Here is a 21,052-nt window from a genome sequence, read left to right as displayed (position 1 = left end):
ATTTGTTCCATTTCTCGCAGGCATCATTCTGGTGCTGCATGTTTCTTGTGTCTGAAACACTGCTTTCTATATATTTGTCTGGCTTTCTAACTCATCTAAAGCAGTAGGTAAATGTAGCCCCTGCAGCTCTACCATGGCCAGAAACAGGAGTCAGACCAAGTTTCAAGGGGCTCTGCCTCTTGCCTTGCAGGACGTCCTCACTTCCCCCCATCCCTGGGACTTTCCTGGGCTCTGACAGCCCAAATTCCACTCCCTCCCTCTGAAGTCAGTAAGACTGTGGCTCTCTGTGTGAATTCCAGCCACCCCGTGCTGAGGACTGGGGTATCCTCAGGGAAATGGTCATATTCACATGGCACTCCCTCATGACCTGCAAGGCCTGTGTCCACCTCTCCCACCCCATCTCACTCCCCCATCCCCGTGTCCCCCTCTCCTTTTCAGGAGCAGTGGCCTCCTTTGCGTTTCTGTAACTTGTCATGGCCCACTCCAGCCCTGGGCCTTTGCACATGCTGCATCCTGTGCTGGAACTGATTTACCCCATCTTCTGCACCCTTGAGTACTCACGTCCTTGCGCTCTCAGTTCAGATATCTATACGTCCGGGGAGGCGTTCCCTACCTGGTCCCCTCCCCAAGCAATGACAGGCCTCCCTTTAAAATGTCATCATGCCACCTGCCTATACTTCACAGCAGTCATCCCAGTTTGTGGTGTATTTCTTTGGGCGATAATGTGATGAGCACCTGTCTCCCTGGCGGCTGTGAACCCTGGGAGGGCAGGGGCCATCTCTCCTCAACTTCGTCTGTCAGTACCTGACACACAGCAGGAGCACAATGAATGTTGATTGAATGAATGAGTGGATGCAAAACTACATGCAGAGGGGAGGTGGGGGCCTGCAGTGTTCCCTGACACCATCCCCTCTGCCTAGAACTGCTGTCTGTGAGTCGTTTATTTATAGCATGGGGAGGAAATAGGACTGCGCCATCTTCCAGCCATAGGAAGATACCATGTCTTCCTTCGGGGACCCACGAGTTTGCACAGGAGTGGGCAGGAGCCACGTGTGCCACGGTTTGGAATTTTCAGGGCCAAGTGAGGATTGGATGGAGGAAGCAGAGCTGAGAGGGCAGAGGGTGCGGGGCGCAGACTGGACGGGGAAGGAAGCCAGGCCCGAGCATCTGGGGCTACCTTTGTTTCTCCAGATCTACACTTGGTTTTTCCTTCCCCAGTTCAGGAATTAGTCTGGCCATGAATGTGGAAGCGGCCGGCAAGCACGTGGTGTGCTACACGGATAAGGAAACTCGAGACCCACTGGCTGGCACGCTCCTGCGTGCCCGAGAGAGCCTGTAGGAGCCCCTCCTTGCTCCAGCAGTGCCCTGGCACAGAGGGTTTTCTGCTGAGCACAACTGTTGCAGGGTGCGGTTTAGGACGTGACCAAAGGAGTCGTCTTTTGCCCATTTACATGGCACTTTCATGGACCTATGTCCCCTTTGCATAGGTAAAGAATCTGGCTGACAGACGCCAGGTCTCAAAGCTACAAAAGTGGCAGAGTCGGGATTTGAGCCCAGTTCCGCTGACCTGGGCACGGCACATGGAGCCATCCTGCCTCGCGGGGCACAGGTGGCCAGAGGAGTCCAGGGCCCATCTATATGTTTTAAATGTATTATCTTTTTATTGTGGTAAAATACACATACCATAAAATCTGCCGTCTTGCCCATTTTTGAACGTACAGTCGAGTGGCATTAAGTGCATTCATAATGTACAACGCTCACCACCATCATCTCCACAACCCCTTTCATCTCATAAAATGGAAACTCTGTGCCCGTTCAACACTAACTCCTCATTCTCTCCTCCCTTCACCTCCTGGCAACCACCCTCCTACTTTCTGTCTCTATGATTTTGACTGCTCTAACTTACCTCGTAAAAGTGGAATCCTCCAGTATTTGTCTTTTTGTGACTGGCTTATTTGACTTAACATAATTCCTCAAGGTTCATCCATGGTGTAGCCTGTGTCGAAAACTTCCTTTTTAAGGCTGAACATCCACACCTTGTATTTGTGACATTTGATTATTACTCGTTCATCCACTGATGGATATTTGGGTTGCATCTACATTTGAATGATTGTGAATAATGCTGCTGTGAACCTGAGTGTGCAAATATCTCTTTGAGGCCTTGCTTTCAATTCTTTGGGGTGTATACCCCGAAATGGAGTTGCTGCATCATGTGGTCATTCTATTTGTAATCTTTTGAGGAACCGCCATACTGTTTTTCACAGCACCTGCCCCATTTTCCATTCCCACTGACCATGCGCCAGGATTGTGATTCCCTTACATTTTTATCAACACCTGTTATTTTGTTTTTGTGATAGTGGCCCTCCTAATGAATGCAAGGTGGTTTCTCACTGGGGTTTTAATTTCGATTTTTCGAATGACGGTCATGCTGAGCATCTTTTCGTGTGCTTATCTGCCATTTGTGTACTTTCTTATCTATTGAAGTCCTTTGAGTGTTTTTGGATCAGATTCTTTTATTGTTGTTGTTGCACTTCTGGAGTTTATATATTCTGAATATCAATTTCTTATCAGGTATATGATTTGCAAATTTTTTCCCATTGTGTGGGTTGCCTTTTTACTCTATGAATACTGTCTTTTGATGTGAAAAATTTCTTACTTTGCATGAAGTCCAGTTTGTCTATTTTTTCTTTTGTTGCCTGTGCCTTTGGTGTCATAGCCAAGAAATCACTGACAAATCCAAAGTCATGAAGATGTTTGTTTTGCAAGGCCCATCCATTTTACAGATGAGGAAACCGAGGCCCAGAGTCTGTGGTATTCAACAGTAACAAGTCCTCTTGGCCTGGCTGTATGTCTCTGTCCGGCCATCTATTTATTCACTTCCCTCCCTCCCTCCCTCCCACCTTCATCAGCCAGCACACGCGAATCTGCTGGGCCGTCTGGATTTGGATGCCCCCTTCTCTTTCACAAACGACCTGTGCAACCTGGGGCTTCTGCACCTGCTGGAATGGGGGAGAAGATAACAGCACCTCCCAGGGGCTGCCTTGCAGGTGGCAAATTGCTTATGATGCATTAGCTCTTCCGGTAATGGCTAATAACATCCCGATAGGGGGTAGTCCTCAGTCACTCAGTCACCCCTGCCCCTGTGGGTACCAGGGGCACAGCCCTCCTCCAGCCTCCTGCAGGACCATGCCGGCTCCTTCTTCCGGAAGCCGTTCCACTTGCAGGCTGGGAAGACACACCTGCAAGAGGGATTCATTTTTCTGGGATCGCATGCCAGTAGTGCTTAACAAATATTATTGGACAAGGAAGTTGGCTCTGGGCTTTCACGCACTGGAACAAGCTGGGTCATGGACGCCACAGAAAATTATCCAACTCGTTAGGAGAAAGGGGGTCTCAGGCTCAAAAGTACTCATGGTTGTGAAGTTGGGGTAACTGCCCTCATTACTGCTAAATTTATTTAGGGGAGGTGAAGGGGTACATGACATCACTGAGTTTCTTACGCAGCCAATGGGAACGGATCATTCAGATGGAGGCTGCTGTGGGTTCTAACTGCGCTATCAGTGGGTGTAAACCAGGCTTCTACGCTTTTTAATTGTGGGTTTTGGTTTTCAATGTTGTTTTCCTGACTGCAGAATGCTCCCTGGACTGATCCCCAAAGCCCTCAGGATTCCAGCGGGCACTGAAAGCAAAAATGGCCTATTGGCTGGATGTCAGGAAGGACTGTCACCTCCCTGAGGGTGTGTTAGCATCTCATCTGCTGCATCCCTGTCCCCTCAGCCCTGTGCAAGGGAAGAAAGCAAGCCCGGGCCATGGGGAGGGGCACAGGTCTGGGCTTTGGGGACCAGCCTAGCAGCAGGGTTGCACGATGGCAGCCCCTTCCCTCCTGAGCCCTATCTGTGAGGCCGTGGGGAAGGACCCCCGCTGAGGCCATGTTCCCCAGGAGCTGAGCCTCGTGTGGGTGGGGTGGGAACTTTGTGCACTGCCGGGTTTGCCTCTGAGAGTTGCACGATGACAATGCCGTCCATGTGCGCGGGGCCTGGGCTGTACATGTGCGCGGGGCCTGGGCTGTACATGTGTGCAGGGCCTGGTACTTTTCCAAGGGCTTTTAAATGCATTATCTTGTTGAAGGCTCATTTGAGGCAAGGACTTGAAGCAGACGGGAAAACAACCAATTTACTGAATCCTGAATGGAGAGGAAGCTGAATGCAGTGTGTGTTTTTGCTGAATCTCAAACCAAAACAACCTTTTGTTAAAGAACAAACAAATAAACAAAAATGCTGAACACTAATTCGCCAGGGAACACAGTCTGAACCGAGGCTCTGGGCAGAGAATCAGGGCAGCGAATTCAACAGCCACTTGGGTTGTGGTGGGGGCTGTGGATGGCAGGCAAGCTCATGAACAAGAGCTTCTGGGGACCTGGCAGCAGGACTGAGGCAGGAGATGCTGGTGGGAGGGGGTATTTCAGGTGGGGGACCTGAGCCTTGAGCGAGGCAGGAATGAGGAGCCTGTCGCGGGCCTCGGGTCCTGGTGTGCCAGAGTGGAGGCCCTATGTTGGGAACAGCCTGGGACAGCTTCAGAGGTTTCCTGGGGGGTCACCAGGCCAATCGGAGTTGCACTTAGAGTAATTAATCTGCATCGGGAGGTGGCGTAGGATTTTCTCAGATGATTGAACATCCAAGCATTCCCCAACAGAAACAGCTTCATTCCATGCAAGTTGCCTCTTTTAAGTGTCTCTCTCTTCCATGTTTGCTGGCACAGAAGGGGAGGGCACAGATGGGTGTCTGTGTGGTACAGGGAGGGCCTGAATGAGAGGCGAGGTGGAAGACCCTTTACCTCACATGGGTCCTAGTGGGACTCACACACCACAGGCCACAGACCAGTGCACACGCATGCACGCACACACCGCCACGGTGACACGTGATCAGAGACGTGCACTTGGCCTGGAGTTCCTGCTGGAGACGAACTTCCCGGAAACCACCTCACAGGAGTCTGCTCCCTCAGGCATCAGGGGCCAGAGGATGGGTGGTGAGAAATCCTCTTCCTCACCACCAGCCAGAGGCCGAGTCCACAGGGACCAACACCCAGTCCCTTCTGAACGGGCCTCAGCGGCCTCTCCTGCACTCCTGAGAGTCAGGTGACCATCGATCCCTTCCTTAAACATCCGTCACAGCCTGTCAGAGGCAGCTCCCCGATGTGGTCGCCCTGAGTGGCCCTGGGTCTTCTGAGGTCATTTCAAATGTCTCTGGGGCCTGGGGCCGCCACTCCCCTGGTTTCCCACCTTTGCTGACAAAGACCTGACCTCTGGGGAGAGACTTTTCCCTCAGTTCTGGGGACCTGCATCAGGGTCCCCTCCCAGGTTGGGGACTGTACCCCTCTCACCCAGTGCACCCTCGCAGGCTGCAGGATATGGACTGGCCGGCCTTCTTGTGCAACATCAGGGTCTGGCTGCCACAACTGAGGCCAGCCCATGCCCTGAAGTCAGCCTGGTGGATAAGGGTGGGTGGCGCAGGAGGATTGGTGGCCTGGCTGTGACCAGAACCGGGGCTGTGGCCACGACCTGGAAGTGGTCATCTACAATGACACAGCCCCCAGAGCCCAGGCTTCCTGGCAGATGCCGGTAACACGCTCTTCAGCTTGGAAGTGCAGCCTTCAGCTGGGCTTTCCACAGCCCTCTGGCCCTGCTCACCTGTTCTCACAGTGGCCTTGAATGTGTATGTGCAGCCCTGTGTGCCCTCAGCCCCAGGTGTGCACAAGCCACTGGTGGCAGCCAGATCCAGGGCTCCCTTCTCTAACATGGCGGGAGGAGGGGGCCTCCCTTTCCTCTCGCCTGCTCTGTTCATCACCTCCAGCTCCTGCAGCCTTTCTCCCAAAGAGACATTTCCATCCTCTCATCTCCTGTCCCTGTCTTTGGGATAACATCACCCAGGTGGGCCGGGGGATTCCAGGGAGCGGGTGTGGGTGGGGTCCTAGCCCCACCTGCTTTCCCCAGCATCACTGGGCTCCTCGTGGCCCTGGTGATGCTCTCGGCCAAGTTCATCTGGGAGCACTTGCTCGGAGCTTTGCGCTAGCCTGCCTGTGGGGGCTCTGCACCAAGTTCATCTTCCTGCACTGCTCCCCGGAAACCATGATCAAGTGGACCCAGAGCACCCACCTGCCCCCCAGCACTGCTGGCCGCCCCATGACCCTGTTGCCAGGGCTCTGGCGGGCCCTGGGGAAGCAGCCGTTGCCTCCTAGAGCCCTTTGGCCCCGGGGAAAGCCAGGCCTCTGGCTCACCCCCATGGGCCCCCTGACGCTGGCAGGCAGGCCAGGCCAGCCAGCAGCTGGTGCCCAGCTGGGTCCCTGGTCCTGAGGCCGCCTTTGTGCCTGCACAAGGGAGACTCAGTTCCTCCCCTGCTCCCTGACCCTGCATCCTGTGTCCACACGGGTGCACCCCTGGTAGGGGGAGCAGACGGTGCCAGCCGCCCTGGAGAAGGAGCCAGACCACCTCGTGACCTCTGCCTCCTCTGGGTGTCTCAGGGGAGGCCGGCGAGCGGGGCCTACTGCAGCGCCATTAAGCAAGCTAATGACCCGTGAAGGCTCCCAGCCCGGCTGCAGCCGCCCCTGCTTGGAAGCTCCGGCTCCGTCTGCCCGGCTGCTGCCCACAATGGCTGGCATTGTGTTGGGTGGCAGTTTCCTCAGACAGGGCCAGGACCTTGGAGCCAGTTCTTGCTGTTTCAGGCCCAGCCAGGGCTGTGTACACAGCAGGCAGTTAATAAATATTTGCTTGGGATCAGGCCCAGAAAGAGTCACCTTGATTTTCAGGGCTGTGGGGGCACTTGGAGCCTGGGGACCCTTGGGGTGAAGTGGCCAGGGACTCAGGACGCAGCCTGGGGCCACGTGTCCCGCAGAGCTGCAGCCAGGTCCTCACCCTCGGCCCCAGCTGGAGAGAGAGGAGCACTGTCCCCCTCCCTGTGGGGCCTCAGACCCAATCCCTTCCTGGGGGGCCCCAGGCAGCCCTGCTGCGACTGAAGGCAAAGGGGATGCATGGCAGGGACGAGGTCCTGGCCTGCACTGTCACCCAAGCCAGTGGAAGGCGGGCTCCTGGGTGCCATGGACCCACTTCACCTGCTTTTCCTGGAGCCCAGGTTCAGGGGTTCCCTGAATCCTGGCGGGCTCCCGGGAAATCTGAATTGGCTTCGGGGCCCTGCCCTTTATCACCGGGACAGTGTGGCCAGGGGCGCGGAAGCACAGTCAGCCTTGCACAGGACAGGCTCCAGGACCCTCGAGAGACAGAACAGCCTCCGTGCAGGCTGCCGGGCTGTGGAGACTTCGAGAGCCCACAGCGCTTTCGCCTGGAGTCTGTGCTGTGCGCACCCAGAAAATCAAAATGATCAGGAGGGCCAGGCCTAGGCCCAGTGGCTCACTGTCCTCCTCCCCGGGCTCCTGTCATCAACACTGGGTTGACCAGCTGGGGCTCAAAGCCAGAGCTGGTCTGGGAGAAGCAGGAGGCAGCCCTGAACTTCAGTCCCCAGATGTGCTCCAGGACCCGTTTTGAAAATGAAGGGTGGAGGGAAGAAGAAGGAGGCCAGGTGAGGGGGTGGTGTGACCATATTTAATTGAACCTCAAGTGAATTCTAAGAGGCCAGAGTGACTTCTCTTGCCCTATAAAATCGGGTCCCCTGCAGCAAGTCAGTTCCATCTTTCACAGGGCTGGGCTGGCTGGATGCCCTGGCAGCCCCGGCTGGAGTAAGAGCCTGGCTGTCAGCCACACGCGTGCCCTGCACAGGACCTGGGGCTGGGACAGGGCACCAGGCAGGCAGGAGGCCTCACCCCGGGGTGCAGAAGGCCCCAAGGGTAGCAATTTACAGAAGCTGTCTCAGTCCTATAAGTAACTAACAGAAACAAGCCCCAGCGCTTGCCGGTCCCCTCACCGTGGCCTGCACCAAACTGTAAACTGTCTCCTAAAACTTCAGCTGTTTCCACCACCATGGTGACGACCACAAAGAAAAACCAAAACCCATCTGAAGGGTAATCTTTCAATTGCTTAAAATTAATCAGTGCAAAGTGAGGTAAAAGATCCCCGTTTGTCAGGGCTGAAGCAGGAGGCTCACACAAGCCTGCGTCTCTTGGAGTCCCTCTCCACGTCCCCCTCCTCGACATCCACCTCGCAGCCCAGCGGGGACACCAGGTTCAGCAGAGGGTCCTCAGAGGCACGGCCGAAGAGCGCCAGCAGGAGGGCCACACCGAAGCCCGTGGCTCGCTCACCCTGCAAGCAAAGGGCAGGACAGAGACTCTGGGCGTGGGGCTGCAGCACGGGAGGGGCTCCTGGGGACCCCTCACCTCCTGAGTCCCCTCCACGTGCCCCACAGTCCCCTTCTCAGGAAGGAGATCCTGAGCACCAGCTGGAGCCCAGGGCCTTCCATGCTGCTGGCTGGACACACTCAGGGCCAGCAGGCCAGACACAGGTGGTGGGCAAGGCCCTGTATGCTCTGCCTCAACCCCAGGAGCTCCTCAGGGTGGGGATGGGTGAGACAGAGGGCCCAGGGCCCCCTGTGGAGGACAGGCTGGCTGGGGAAGGGTCACACACAGCAGCCACTCTGTTCCCAGGGAGGATGAGACCTGGGCAGGACAGCGGACTGGAAGCTGGGTCACGGACACAGAAGTTTCTGATGAGCTCGGCCAGCAGCTCCAGAGCCAGGGGGGCACTCTGTTTGGACAAGAGGGCAGGAGCAGCCTGGGCTGGTGGAGAGTGGGGACACTCACGGCATGCACCGGTGCAGCAATGTCCAGGTGGACCCAGACTCCGGGCCAGTCAAAGCCAATGTGTGAGGCAATGAAGAGGCCAGCACAGGAGCTGGGGCTGTTGTCTCGGTCCTAGGGAGGCCAGGAGGACACAGTGCCTGTGGGTTGCTCCGGCCGGGCCCTCTCCACCCTCCCCCATCGTCTCTCACTGTTGCCGTCTGCAAGGAGCCCGGGGTGGCTGGGAGGGAGTCAGTGTGGGGAGGCAGCTGAAGCTGGGCTGGGAGGGCCTTGACCATGAGCCAAGGAGTCTGCCCCACCATAGGCCAACGGGGAAGCCAGCAAAGGGCCTGACGGGGCAGCTGAGTCAGATCCAAGACTGGGGGAGAAACCCCTGGCTGTGTGGCAGGGAAGCCAGTGAGTGGCCCATGCCATCTGGGATGGCTCCTGTGCCCCGACACCTGCCTCTCAGGCCCTCATCTGCACTGTGGCTGCTTCTGGGGGACCCTAGCTCCCTGGGTGCACCAGCACCCTGAAGGCAGGGCTCTGCCTGCCCGGCTCCACCCAAGTGGCAGGCTCCAGGCTCCAGGCTCCAAACCTACCGCCACCGAGTTCTTCATGTCAGCCACGGCTGAGGTGAACTCGCTGAAGTGCAGTTCGGGGCAGTAGACCAACGGGTGCACCAGGTCCCCACACTTCCTGCCCGCCTTCACGCAGGCAGCCTCCCACTCAGCGCTGTTGGTGAGCACCGCGGCGTGGTACTTCCCTGTGGCAATGCCCTGGGTGGGCAGGAACCCGGGAAGCATGTGGACGGGACGGCAGGAGAGAAACACCCAAAAGAGGGATTGAGAGGCAGACAGAGAAATAAGGGAGCCAGAAGAGAGATGGTTGAGAAGAAAAGAAAAACACAGGCAGAAAGGACTGTGGCCATGAAGCACAGAGAAGGTGGTTCCCGGCTCTGCGTCCAGCCTGGGTCTCGGCGCTGCCCACACCAAGCTCAATGGGCAGCTCCTCCTCCCTCCTCGTGCCCAGTTATGGAAACCTCCTGACGGCAGCCCCCACCCGCTGCCTTCCCCACCTCAAGGTCCAGGGGGGGTGGGGTTCCCCGGTGCCGCAGCTGAGGGGTGGACCCAGGCAGCACTCACCTGAGCCCCGGTCAGGGTGGCCATGTCCAGGATGATGTCAGCCCCCAGGTCCTTGCAAGCATAGGACACGCCATCTGCCAGCACCAGCCTGCCCTCGGCGTCCGTGTTGTTGATTTCCACCGTCCTGGGGCATGGCAGAGATCCCCGCTCAGGGACGGCATTCCCTGGGACATTGGCGTGAGCCCCTTTGGAACTGGGAAGACCCCATTTGGAGCTGCCCATCCCTGTGGCTCCCCGAACCCCGACACATTCCCCCACTGGGGAGGCTGGGATGGCCCCAGTCCCTACAGCAATGCAGTGCCTGGAGCAAAGGGCTTCCATGACATCCCTGCCCTGCTGCTCTTGAGTCGAGAGCCAGGGACCAGCCATTTGGCTCCCCCATGCCTCAGTTTCTTCATCTGTAAAGTGGGTGGCATGAACCAGCTGGGCTGGCCTTCAGCACACTGTGCCTGGCACCCGGCAGATGAGGAGGAAGAGCAGGAGATGCGGGGAGGCGCCCGCTCAGGCACCAGCGCCTGGGGTTGGGGACAGCTCTTCTCTTCTGCATTCTGGAGCCACCTGCTCCTCAGCAGCCAGCTCAGCTTTGACTTTCCAGAGTCAATCTCAAGGGGGAAACCCAGGGGGTACCCCCGAGCAGGAAATCTGGGGGTCAGAGCTTCACACACCCAAATAATTCAGGCCTACATTTTGGAAAGGCCTGTCCTGGTAATGCAGGGTAGACCATGAGCTCCTGGGCCAGGCACTGCAAGGGAGCCTAGCACCTCATCCAGGCGTCACAGGCCCCTCAATATGAGGTGCCCCCAAAGCTCCCCGGCACTCTGGGAAGCAAGGAGCCTGCTGCTGGGCGCCCTCCCAGTGTGCCTGGAGTGAAGTGGCACTGCAGGCCGGGGAGGGGTCATGAGTTCCAACAGTGGGCAGGAAGGAGCCGGAGGGTCAGACGTACTTCCCTGAGTACAACAGGTGGATGTCATCTGGCCTTGTCGCGTTGGGTCCCACCGAGTTCTCAGCCAAGCAGAGCACAGCGTGAAGGTTGTCTTTGAAGCCCTGGGGGGAGAAGTGGGCAGAGGCTCCAGTTGTAGGTCATAGGTGTGGGGAGGAGGGAGGACGAGTTGGGGGTTCTCAGACCCACAGACAGCAGAAGAGAGACTGACAGATGGCTCCAAGTTGCAGGCACCAGAGCTCGCCCTCCCTGCCATCCTGGGCACAGTCCTGGCAGATCCCAAGGCCAAGGGTCACCGCTGGGGTCTCCTAGCCTCCCCTGGCAGAGCCCACCCACCACAGTGGATGAGCCTGGGCACGGGCTGGGCTGTGGGACTCTTGGGCTGCATGGGCTGGGCAGTCATGAAGCCTCGCCAACCTGTGCCAATGGAAGGTGGCCAGCGGCTGCGTCCCCTCAATACACACACACACACACACACACACACACACACACACACACAGAGGGGCAGGAAGAGCTCAGCCTCGTGGAAGTTTAGGTGTGACGTTATAGTTTTCTGATGCCAAAATGAAGTCATTTGTTCGCTGAGAAACGTATGGCCAATAGGTGGTAGCGGTTCCTGCCCTGCACAGGCTCTAAGGGTGCCTCCTGACCCCAAGCGACCCATGCCTGGGTGGCAATGTCAATGGAGTGGCGCTCTCAGACCCCTGTCCCTGCCCTTCCTCTGTTCCCGGAGCCGAATCTTTAACCAGGATACATCCTCCTAGCACGGAGCATGCCTCGAGGGTGCTGACGCACAGTTCTATAGGATCCATCTCCTGGAACAGCCGACTCTTCCACCACGGGCGCAGAGCCCTCACCAAAGGCAAACGCTTGGGACGGTGGGCAGGGGCAGCCAGCAGTGCAAGGAGTGGCCAGTGGCAGATGCTGCAGCAGTGGTGCTGGGCAGGCGGCAGCTGTGAGTCCCTGAGGCCTCCCTGGGCCCCTGCTCAGTCCTTGAGCCTCACAGATGGCCCCGCACGCCCACGCAGCACAGGGGAAAGAACTCCACCAGCCTCAGGGTGATGATCTAGGGGCCACCTGTCAGCTCCACAAGGGCCCTGAGTCCCCCGCTCCCACTCTCGAAGCCCAGCCTCTGTCAGGGACATGGGGCAGGGGCTTCAGGACCCTCAGCCTCCTCCTGTCAGAGCTCCTCCCCAGATACCCCAGCACTGACATTCCATCTGTGTGAACAGTGACCACAGCTTGTCCCTGTGCTGAGACCTCCTGTAGTCATTCCAGGGGGCAGTGGGTGTTTGGGAACAAATGAATAAATGACAGCATGACCCTGAGGTCACAGGATGAGGCCATGGGGCTCCAAGCCACAGACACCGCAGAGATGAGCTCCACCAACAAAGGACGGGAGCCCTGAAGTCCTCCCAGAAAGCAGGGTTCTGGATCTGTGGCCTGCCAGGGAAGACAGGTTTCCCAGAGCAAGTAGAGGCAGCACCTCCTGGGCAGGCACGTGGGACACGAGGAGAAGGAGGAGGGATTCTCAAATGGATGCTTTCAGCCTCCCAGGGAGGGCTGCTACCCAATGAAGGCTGGGCCCTGCCCCTAATTTCTGATCTGGGGCAGAGCTGAGAACCCACATTACTAACAACATGGAGATCCCACTGGAGAAGTGCTGGCTTAGAGGACGAGCGAGCTGCAGCCCCAGCGTAAACAGTGCTGAGGTCTCCATGGCTAGATGATGTGACACAGAGACAGCGCAGGCACGGCCCTGCCCTCACGGCCCTCATGGCCAGTCTTGGGGGGTCTCCAATCACCAGGGGCGACTGAAAAAATCCAGAACTCAGCAGAGCTGGAGGTGAGCCCTGGAGCTGTCGATGTTCGCACACTCCCTGGGTGTTCCCTGGCACAGTCAGGACTGCTGGTCTAACAGAAGAGGGTGGCCAAAGATGGGGCTGCACAGTGAATGCTTCAGGGACAGCGTGGGAAGGCTCTCCAGTGCCACGCTGGGGCTTGGGCCTGGTCCCCCAGGGCAGCCAAGGGTTTGGGGTAGGTAAGTGGGGCAGGGGCTTGCTTTTTTTGGTACCAGGGTTGGAGGGTCGCTAACACCCCCAGAGCCCAGGGCCACCGCACTCCAGGCGTACCTTTCCATCTTTGAACGCTAGGCTAGGGAGGTAAAACCTTGGCTGATGAGTCCGTGCACACTCTTCATTGGCCTGTTTCTTTAGACAGGGTCTCGCTCTGTCTCCCAGGCTGCAGGGCAGCAGTGGGATCTTAGCTTACTGCTGCCTCAACCTCCCAGGCTCAATCAATCCTCCCCCACCTCAGCCTCCCAAGTAGCTGAGACTACAGGTGTGCGCCACCACACCTGGCTAGTTTTTAAATTTTTTTTTTTTTTGTAGAAATGGGGTCTCGCAAGGTTGCTATGGGTAGTCTTGAATTTCTGGCCTTCTAGTCATCCTCCTGCCTCCGCCTCCCAAAGTACTGGGATTACAAGCAAGAGTTGGCCGCTTCATTTGTTTAATAAGCACTTTTCATGGCCCCAGGGACATCTGGGCTCCATGGGAAGGTCACTCAGGTAACCCCCATGCCCACACTCTCCCCGAGTGATTACTGCCACCGAGCAAGGGCTGAGCTTTGGGGCGCCTGCCCAGGCAAGAGAGGAAGGGGGCCCAGCCAGGCCTGGGGGTCGGGGGTGGTGACTTGGCAAGACCAGTCGCCAGAGGCAGCTCTGCTGCAAAGAAGGGTTGTGGGAGGGGTACACAGAACAATGCATGCCCCTGCCTTGAGCTTCTGCCTGCCACATGCCACGCGGGTCTAGGCCAGGATTCCTCACTGAGCCAACCGCTCATGGGGCTCTGGAGCCAAGGCAGGCCCTGAGCGGAGAACATGGCTGGACCTTGTCCTCGGGGCCTCCCAGAGCAGCCCTGATGAAGGCAGGAAGCTCTGGGGGCCCAAGAACAGCCTGAGGGCAGAGTGGGGACAGGCTCCCGCTGGGGAGACTCAGGTAGGAACATGGTGGTGCCTATGGCGGGACAGACAAGGGAGAGGGGAGCACCCATGGGGCACACCCAGGATACCCCGGCCGAGGGTGGGCAGGGCCCCACTCACCTGCTTGATTGCAGCTCTGAAGGCCCCCAGGACGGCCGCGGCACCCCCGCAGTCTCGCTTCATCCCTGGCATGGTAGTCTGCAGGTGGTACAAAGAGAACCGGACAAAGGTGAGCCGTGAGGTCCAGGCCTGGCAGCAGCAGCCCTCCACCCCCACCCAGCCCCACGCTAGCCCCCCCCTTCCCTGGCTCCCAGGCCTGGGCAGCCCCCACACCAGGCCTCCTGGGCATCCACAGAACTCATGAACCTCCTATTGGCCAAGCGGGGTGTTCTCCGGAAGCAACAGGGAGTCTTTGCTATAGATGGTGGGGCTCCCTTTTGTTTTGACAGAACTTTGGGGCCATCAAACAGTAACTGCATGGAGGGGGAACCCGAGGAGATGCCTGGAGCTGCAGAATTCACCGTGGCCGGGCTCTGACATAGCCACAGAGACCCCGTGCTTTAAGGCCGGGCACCCTGACCTCAGTCCTGGGCTGCCACACCGCCTGGGGGTCTGTCTGCAGGGACCCTCTCTCTCCACTCCTCCGCACAGTGTGAGAAGGAAGCTGAGGTCCAGGGAGCCTCTGGGGCTTGCTGGAGGTCCCTGGCCAGCACCTCGGGGACCTGGGTGGGCTTGCTTGCTTCCTGCACTCATTGTAGCTTCCTTCTGTGCTTATGGTGGGGAGGAAGCCTGAGGGGCTGCTGCCGCAATGCAAACCTGCCCTGGCCACCTGTCACCCCCCAGAACAGGGCCTAGCTTCCTCTCCCTGGCATTTAGAGGCCTTTACCACCTAACGAGACTTAGGCTCAGCATTCTCTGCCCTTCATCACAACTTTGAACGATGGTGAGGGCTGATGTTAGCCAAAATCAGTCACATCCACCCCCAGTGACACCCATCCACCCCCACCGACACCACCAGCAGCAAGGACACCTGTCGCTCCCTCATGTCACTGCCAGGTCTACCACCAGAAGAAGGGACCACCTTTCTACTGAAAACAAGTCATCTCTTCCTAGCTAATCTGCGAGAAAGCACAGGGTTGTTTAAATGGAAAAACAGGGCCTCCGATCTGGAATCAAACCATGTGCAAAATGGGTCACACAGAAATGCCTGGAAACGGCTGCTCACTGTACACCATGTCTCCCCCGTCACAGCTGCCAGCTCCTTCCCAATTGCAGGCAGAGCCAGGACTGGGCTTGCAAATACAGCTCCATTAATTGTGCAAAGTTCCACCAGCCCCCATGCATTGTTTCTGTTTTTATAGAAGAAACCATGTTCGCAGTGATTTAAGATGGTCTCTGCCTTTTTCACCGGGCTGACACTTACACCCCCTGTGCTGGAGTATTAGCCACAGTCCCAAAGAGGTTGGGGAGCCCCTGGATTCGTTTCCATGCCCTCTGGGAAAATGAACCAATGCCAATTGCATGTTAGAATTTCCTTGCTGAAGCAGTAAAATTAATTTTTAAAACTCTCAACCCTTGGGTACAATACATTTTCCATATTCTGTGTGACTCATAATGCACTCCTGCTCTTGCTGACAGGCAGTGGTCGCTCAGAGCAGAAGCTCAGCTGTGATTGCTGGGGCAGTTCTGAGCTCCATGAGCCACTTTGGCCACGACACCATTTTTACTTGAAAGAAAAACTGACAGACAAATGGCACTTAATTGGATTTAGGTATCTGGCAGATATTTCCCAGAAAAGGAACAAACTCAGCCTCTTACTTCCAGAAACAGCTGACATTATTTATTGCCAATGGTATACATTTGAGCTTTTAAGCAAAAATCAGAATTTTGAAAAACTTTCTCCTGTCACCGTGACAACTTCCTCATACTCAATGACTTTTCTGATGAGATGGATGGTGATATTAAGTGATTTTTCGATACTATATAACATAATGTGTCAAAAATTTGAATTTCTGTAGAACTCTTGAACCAATATTTTTCAAGTGAACATGCATATTACAAAAACCAAAGTGAGACAGAACAGTGGATTTAACTGCCACGGAGCACCAAAGTCTACTCGTGAGGCTTCAAATTCCATGTTATAACCAGCCTTTAAGAAGCTACCACTTGTTGAGTTTTGGTGTAATAGCAAAGAATTTCATAGTTAGCTGAAAAAGGTACTAAAATCCTTTTCCCTGTTTCAACTATAGAATGTGAGAGGCCAGATTTTCTTGATAAAGTTGAACTGAAACAACACGTTTCCACAGACTAAATCGGAAGCAGATGCCAGGTCCCTAGCTGTCTTCTATTAAGTCACTGACTGGATTTGTGAAAATGTACAACAATGCTACTCTCTCAGTAAATTGTTTTTTCATTTTGGAAAATGCTTATCTTCATAAAATTATATCATTTATGATAACATGCAATGGATTTATATGCTATTTTTAATGAATTATACATGTTATAAATTTCTCCCTTCTAATTTCCAGTAGAGTAAATATCAATAGACAACATTCTTATACATAAAGCCTCTTTGGGGTTGGTACTTGTTAAGAGGGTAAAGGGGTCTCCAGTAATGCATTTGAGGCCTGCTAGTCCAGGCTGATCTTGATCTGCCCTTGAAATCTTTGAAAAGGGAGCTGTGATTTTTCTTGCAAAACTGGGAGCTGGGCTGGCTCCACTCAGCTTGCTTTTTGAGGAGTGACCATTTCTGCACCATTTGCTCTAGACGCAGCCACTGGGGAGAATGCCTGCTGCGTTCACGTTTCACACCAGGCCCTTGGGATGAGACTGTGAGTGCCTTCAGGTCAGGATTGGGGTCTCTCCTTCAATGGCTGGAGCCTCAGTGCCCACTCCACATAGTAACAGCTCAGGAAAGGCCTGCTGGTTGATCCCAAATCCACGTAGAACAGTTCCAAATGCAGTGGCGAAGATGGGCTGGTTTAAAATAAAAAACCAGGTATTGTTTCACTGGTGCCAAAACACCCAGCTCTTCCTTGTATTATGGTGTCTGCAGACCAGTTGGACCTTGGGAATAGGCAGGGGCTATAGTCTCATTTTCAGAAGGAGATCTGGAGCCATGGAAAATGCCCTACTCTCTGGCAGTTCTACCAGCTACCCTCAGACCACAGCTTCCCCGGAGGCTGTGCGGCTGTGGCCTCTAGGAAAGGCCTATGTGGTCAGGTTTTTCCTTTGTGTTCATTTTGAGGCCAGGAGCTGACTTACTGCACAGGTGCAGCCACAGCCTCATGCGATGAAGTCAGGTGCAATATTTTCCCTAAGTGACTAGAGTTAGTGCCACAAGCAAACAAATGAATTCCCAGGAAGCTCATCTTCTCACACTGGTCCACAACAAACCGACATCAAAAACAAGCATCTGATCTGCAGAGAAGAGGGTCCACAACTCTACCAGCCAGAATGTAGCAGCTTCCAGGGCGACTGACCGCAGGTATTGAGGGTGCGAGGGTGGGGGCAGCCAGTACCAGGTGCAGGCAGTAAGGGGTGCACTATCTGTGGCGAATTTAGGAATCATAATAAACCAACTAAAAGTCAGTTTGCTTATTACCACCATGTGCTAGTATCTCTGAACAATGTCAGCGATAACATATTCCTCCTCCAAAAATCTGTTGTTGGTTGAAGTTTAAAAATTTGCTGTGGCTACAGTTGCGTTTTAATCTTACAAATAAAAGCTTCAAATTCCCCTATCTTTGTTACTTATCCTGAAAGTAACATTACATGGATGTTAACAGTGACCCGACACACAACTGGCCCTGACACTCGCGGAATCTACTACCCACATTCCTTCTGAGAATCGCTCTGACAGTCAGATCCTGTGGCCTGGCTCTGGGCACAGTCGGGGCCTCCAGGGCCCATGATTTCCTACCTCCTGGTGTCGAAACAGAGGACCCAAAATAAAACACAAGAGCACGGGATGGTCAAAACGAAGACGCGGAACCTGAGTTCCTTCAGTTCCCTCATTGCATGTGAACACTTGGAGTTACTGTGTCCAAAATGTTTTTGTTCCACGGACATCTGAAAGCCACAAGAATCCACCCTGAAGAACTGAACACATGGTGGGTGTTGTGATTGCTGGAATTGACTGTGAAATGGGATTTTTGGGAATCTCTGCCAAATGATACCGTATTAAAGACTTTTCCTAAGTATCTGTGTATCAGCTGCCTCACGTGATTGGAGCTCTTCAAAATCAAAATTAACAGAGTATTCTTGGACCAACTGTGAATGAAGATAGCTGACAAAGCTGATTCCTCTGCCTACTGAACATACATTAGTAAAGAAGATCAATTTAAACGAAATCATTGTCAAATGTGTAGATGCTAAGACCCAAAGCCAGAAACATTCATTCCACCATCTATCACTCCAAGAGACCCATAGGGAGGCATGTTTTTTTCTATTAAAAAAAAATACATGAATGCTAGTTGAGTGTTAATCCATTTTTGTTTTCTTTGTAGTACAATATTTATTTTCTTTTTAATTTTTTTTTACTGGCATGACAATAGGTATGGAACTTAATAATAGAAAATGTTTTTTTTTTTTTAAATCTTTTTATGATTAGTTTAATTTCCTGCCTTGTTCTAAACAGTTTTGTGGTTTCGAGGAGGGATGGGAACTACTCATCCATTCCAGGTATGAAATAAACTAGGCGTGCTGGAAAGCAGAGCACAGCAAGCTGCACCAGCGCCACCCTGAACAACAGCTGACACCAGGGCTCAGTGTCAGGAAGGCAGCAGCAAGTGGTGGGGCCCGCCACGAACCAAACTGGAGAATGGGCAACACCAGGGGCAGGCCCGCTAGCTGCAGGGGAATGCTGCCAGGTGGGACCAGAATGCCAGCACTGGCAGACCTGAGTTCACAAAAGGCCGGAAATCCAGGCTTTGATGAGAATCCTTCCTGGTTTCAAATATGGGTAGCTAATTCAAATTTTAAAAACGCCAGGCCTCTGTGAGCCTTGCGGGCTACTAGTTTGCAGTGTCTGTTCCAGATGCACTCCCTGCTCCTTCCAGACCTCCTGAGGCACACACTTCCCAGTCTGCTGCCTCCCTGTCCTTCCCAGCCCAAGACCGAGCACAGCTGCTCACACGGTGTGTTCGCACGGTGTGGGATGAATGGATGGAGATGGTGCGGAGGAGGGAAGTTCGCACGGTGTGTGGGATGAATGGATGGAGACGGTGCGGAGGAGGGAAGTTCACACGGTGTGTGGGATGAATGGATGGAGATGGTGTGGAGGAGGGAAGTTCACACGGTGTGGGATGAATGGATGGAGACGGTGCGGAGGAGGGAAGTTCGCACGGTGTGGGATGAATGGATGGAGATGGTGCGGAGGAGGGAAGTTCGCACGGTGTGTGGGATGAATGGATGGAGACGGTGCGGAGGAGGGAAGTTCGCACGGTGTGTGGGATGAATGGATGGAGACGGTGCGGAGGAGGGAAGTTCACACGGTGTGTGGGATGAATGGATGGAGATGGTGCGGAGGAGGGAAGTTCACACGGTGTGGGATGAATGGATGGAGACGGTGCGGAGGAGGGAAGTTCACACGGTGTGGGATGAATGGATGGAGACGGTGTGGAGGAGGGAAGTTCACACGGTGTGTGGGATGAATGGATGGAGACGGTGCGGAGGAGGGAAGTTCACACGGTGTGTGGGATGAATGGATGGAGATGGTGCGGAGGAGGGAAGTTCACACGGTGTGGGATGAATGGATGGAGACGGTGCGGAGGAGGGAAGTTCACACGGTGTGTGGGATGAATGGATGGAGACGGTGCGGAGGAGGGAAGTTCACACGGTGTGTGGGATGAATGGATGGAGACTGTGCGGAGGAGGGAAGTTCACACGGTGTGTGGGATGAATGGATGGAGACGGTGCGGAGGAGGGAAGTTCACACGGTGTGTGGGATGAATGGATGGAGACGGTGCGGAGGAGGGAAGTTCACACGGTGTGTGGGATGAATGGATGGAGATAGTGCGGAGGAGGGAAGTTCACACGGTGTGGGATGAATGGATGGAGATAGTGCGGAGGAGGGAAGTTCACACGGTGTGGGATGAATGGATGGAGATAGTGCGGAGGAGGGAAGGGCTTGCTGCTGGCAGGCCGACTAGGCCACGACCGGGGCTCCACAAGCACCTGTCCTCCTGGGATGGCAGGACAGAAAGCCACACCACGGGACGGGCGTGTAGGGCCACCTCACAGGGATGTTCCCGGGTGACTCGCTTCTGTGCTGCGTCCAGATTCCCCTCACTCTTGGGGGTTACGTGCCTTTGGAGGGTCTTGTGTGGCCACCCTGAGCGTTTTCTCGGTGGGGACCATGGCAGACTCAGAGACACAGGCGTCCCCTCGCCCTTCCCTTCCTCGGACAAAGCCCCGCAGCTGCAAGCCCTGCCTCCCTGGCCCTGCTTGCCATTCCTTCGGTCATTTCCGGGGCTGCTCTTGGGCCCTGGCCAGGCTTTTGTTTCCAGACCCTTTTGAAGGGTGGGCATGGAACCCAGGGGGCCACGTGAAGTTGTCGCCTCAGCATGGGAACTGGCCCTGTAGACTCTCCCTGAACCCACCCCAACCCAGAACCCCCAGAAACCTTGCTGTCCCCCACCCCATGACACCTCTGAGAGGGCTGGCTGGACCCAAACTGGGCCCCTCCCCACCCCCAGAGCCCTCTGGAGAGCTGGCCCTGCACCTCACCTTCCCTTTGATGCTGAGGCCCCCAGTGTCATAGACGATGCCTTTGCCCACCCAGGCGATGGTCTGCGTGGCTCCGTCTGGGGTGTGGCTGAGGACAGCCAGGGCTGGGGGATGCAGGGCGGCTTTGCCGACCCCATAGATTCCTATGGAAAGCGTGGGGAGAAGTGGGTTAGGCTCGGGCTGAGCTGAGTGGGGAACTCCCAGAGGTCCCTGGAAACCCCCACTCTGGCCGCTGGTGTTTCTCCTGGAAAGGCGCCTGCCTAAGCCTGGGGCTCCCGGCCCCTTCTCCTGCCCTTGGCCAGTGTGGGATTGGGGAATGCAAATTACCGCCAATGCCTGAGACTGCAAACAAATTCTATGCAATGTATTGTTAGGCCAGAAAACCCACTGAGGGAAAAAATATTGTATCCTTTCCAGAAAGAACAGAACAGGATTGCAGAATGAAATTATTTTTGGATAATGCCTCAAGGCTGCCCCAGCCCATGCTCGTCCCCACTTCCTGAATCCTTTGAGCACTCAGGAACTGCACCGCCCTTTCACA

The 21,052-nt window shown here is 55.3% G+C and overlaps 1 protein-coding gene across 17 annotated transcripts in view; it reads right to left on the bottom strand.

The window, feature by feature from the left end:
- Positions 1-7,569: 7,569 nt before the first annotated feature.
- LOC102141409 (aminopeptidase like 1) overlaps positions 7,570-21,052 on the bottom strand; it is a 62,992-nt gene continuing 49,509 nt past the window's right edge. For 13 of the 17 annotated variants that reach the window (XM_045363192.3, XM_045363193.3, XM_045363194.3 and 10 more), the window contains 6 exons: positions 20,512-20,654; positions 13,903-13,980; positions 10,807-10,907; positions 9,864-9,987; positions 9,321-9,497; positions 7,570-8,853 (listed from right to left, as the gene is read on the bottom strand). In XM_045363192.3, the coding sequence (XP_045219127.1) occupies positions 8,491-8,853; positions 9,321-9,497; positions 9,864-9,987; positions 10,807-10,907; positions 13,903-13,980; positions 20,512-20,654 (986 nt within the window). In that variant the 3' untranslated portion in view covers positions 7,570-8,490. Of the gene's footprint in view, positions 8,854-9,320; positions 9,498-9,863; positions 9,988-10,806; positions 10,908-13,902; positions 13,981-15,603; positions 16,759-20,511; positions 20,655-21,052 lie in introns of those variants that run through there. The other 4 variants (XM_015429999.3, XM_005569441.3, XM_074005614.1 and 1 more) reach the window with 2 other exon arrangements.

Source organism: Macaca fascicularis, chromosome 10 (genome assembly GCF_037993035.2).
Source record: "Macaca fascicularis isolate 582-1 chromosome 10, T2T-MFA8v1.1".
Taxonomy (NCBI): domain Eukaryota; kingdom Metazoa; phylum Chordata; class Mammalia; order Primates; family Cercopithecidae; genus Macaca; species Macaca fascicularis.
The sequence above is the reverse complement of the archived record's forward strand: the minus strand, read 5'-3'. Positions and strand labels throughout refer to the sequence as shown.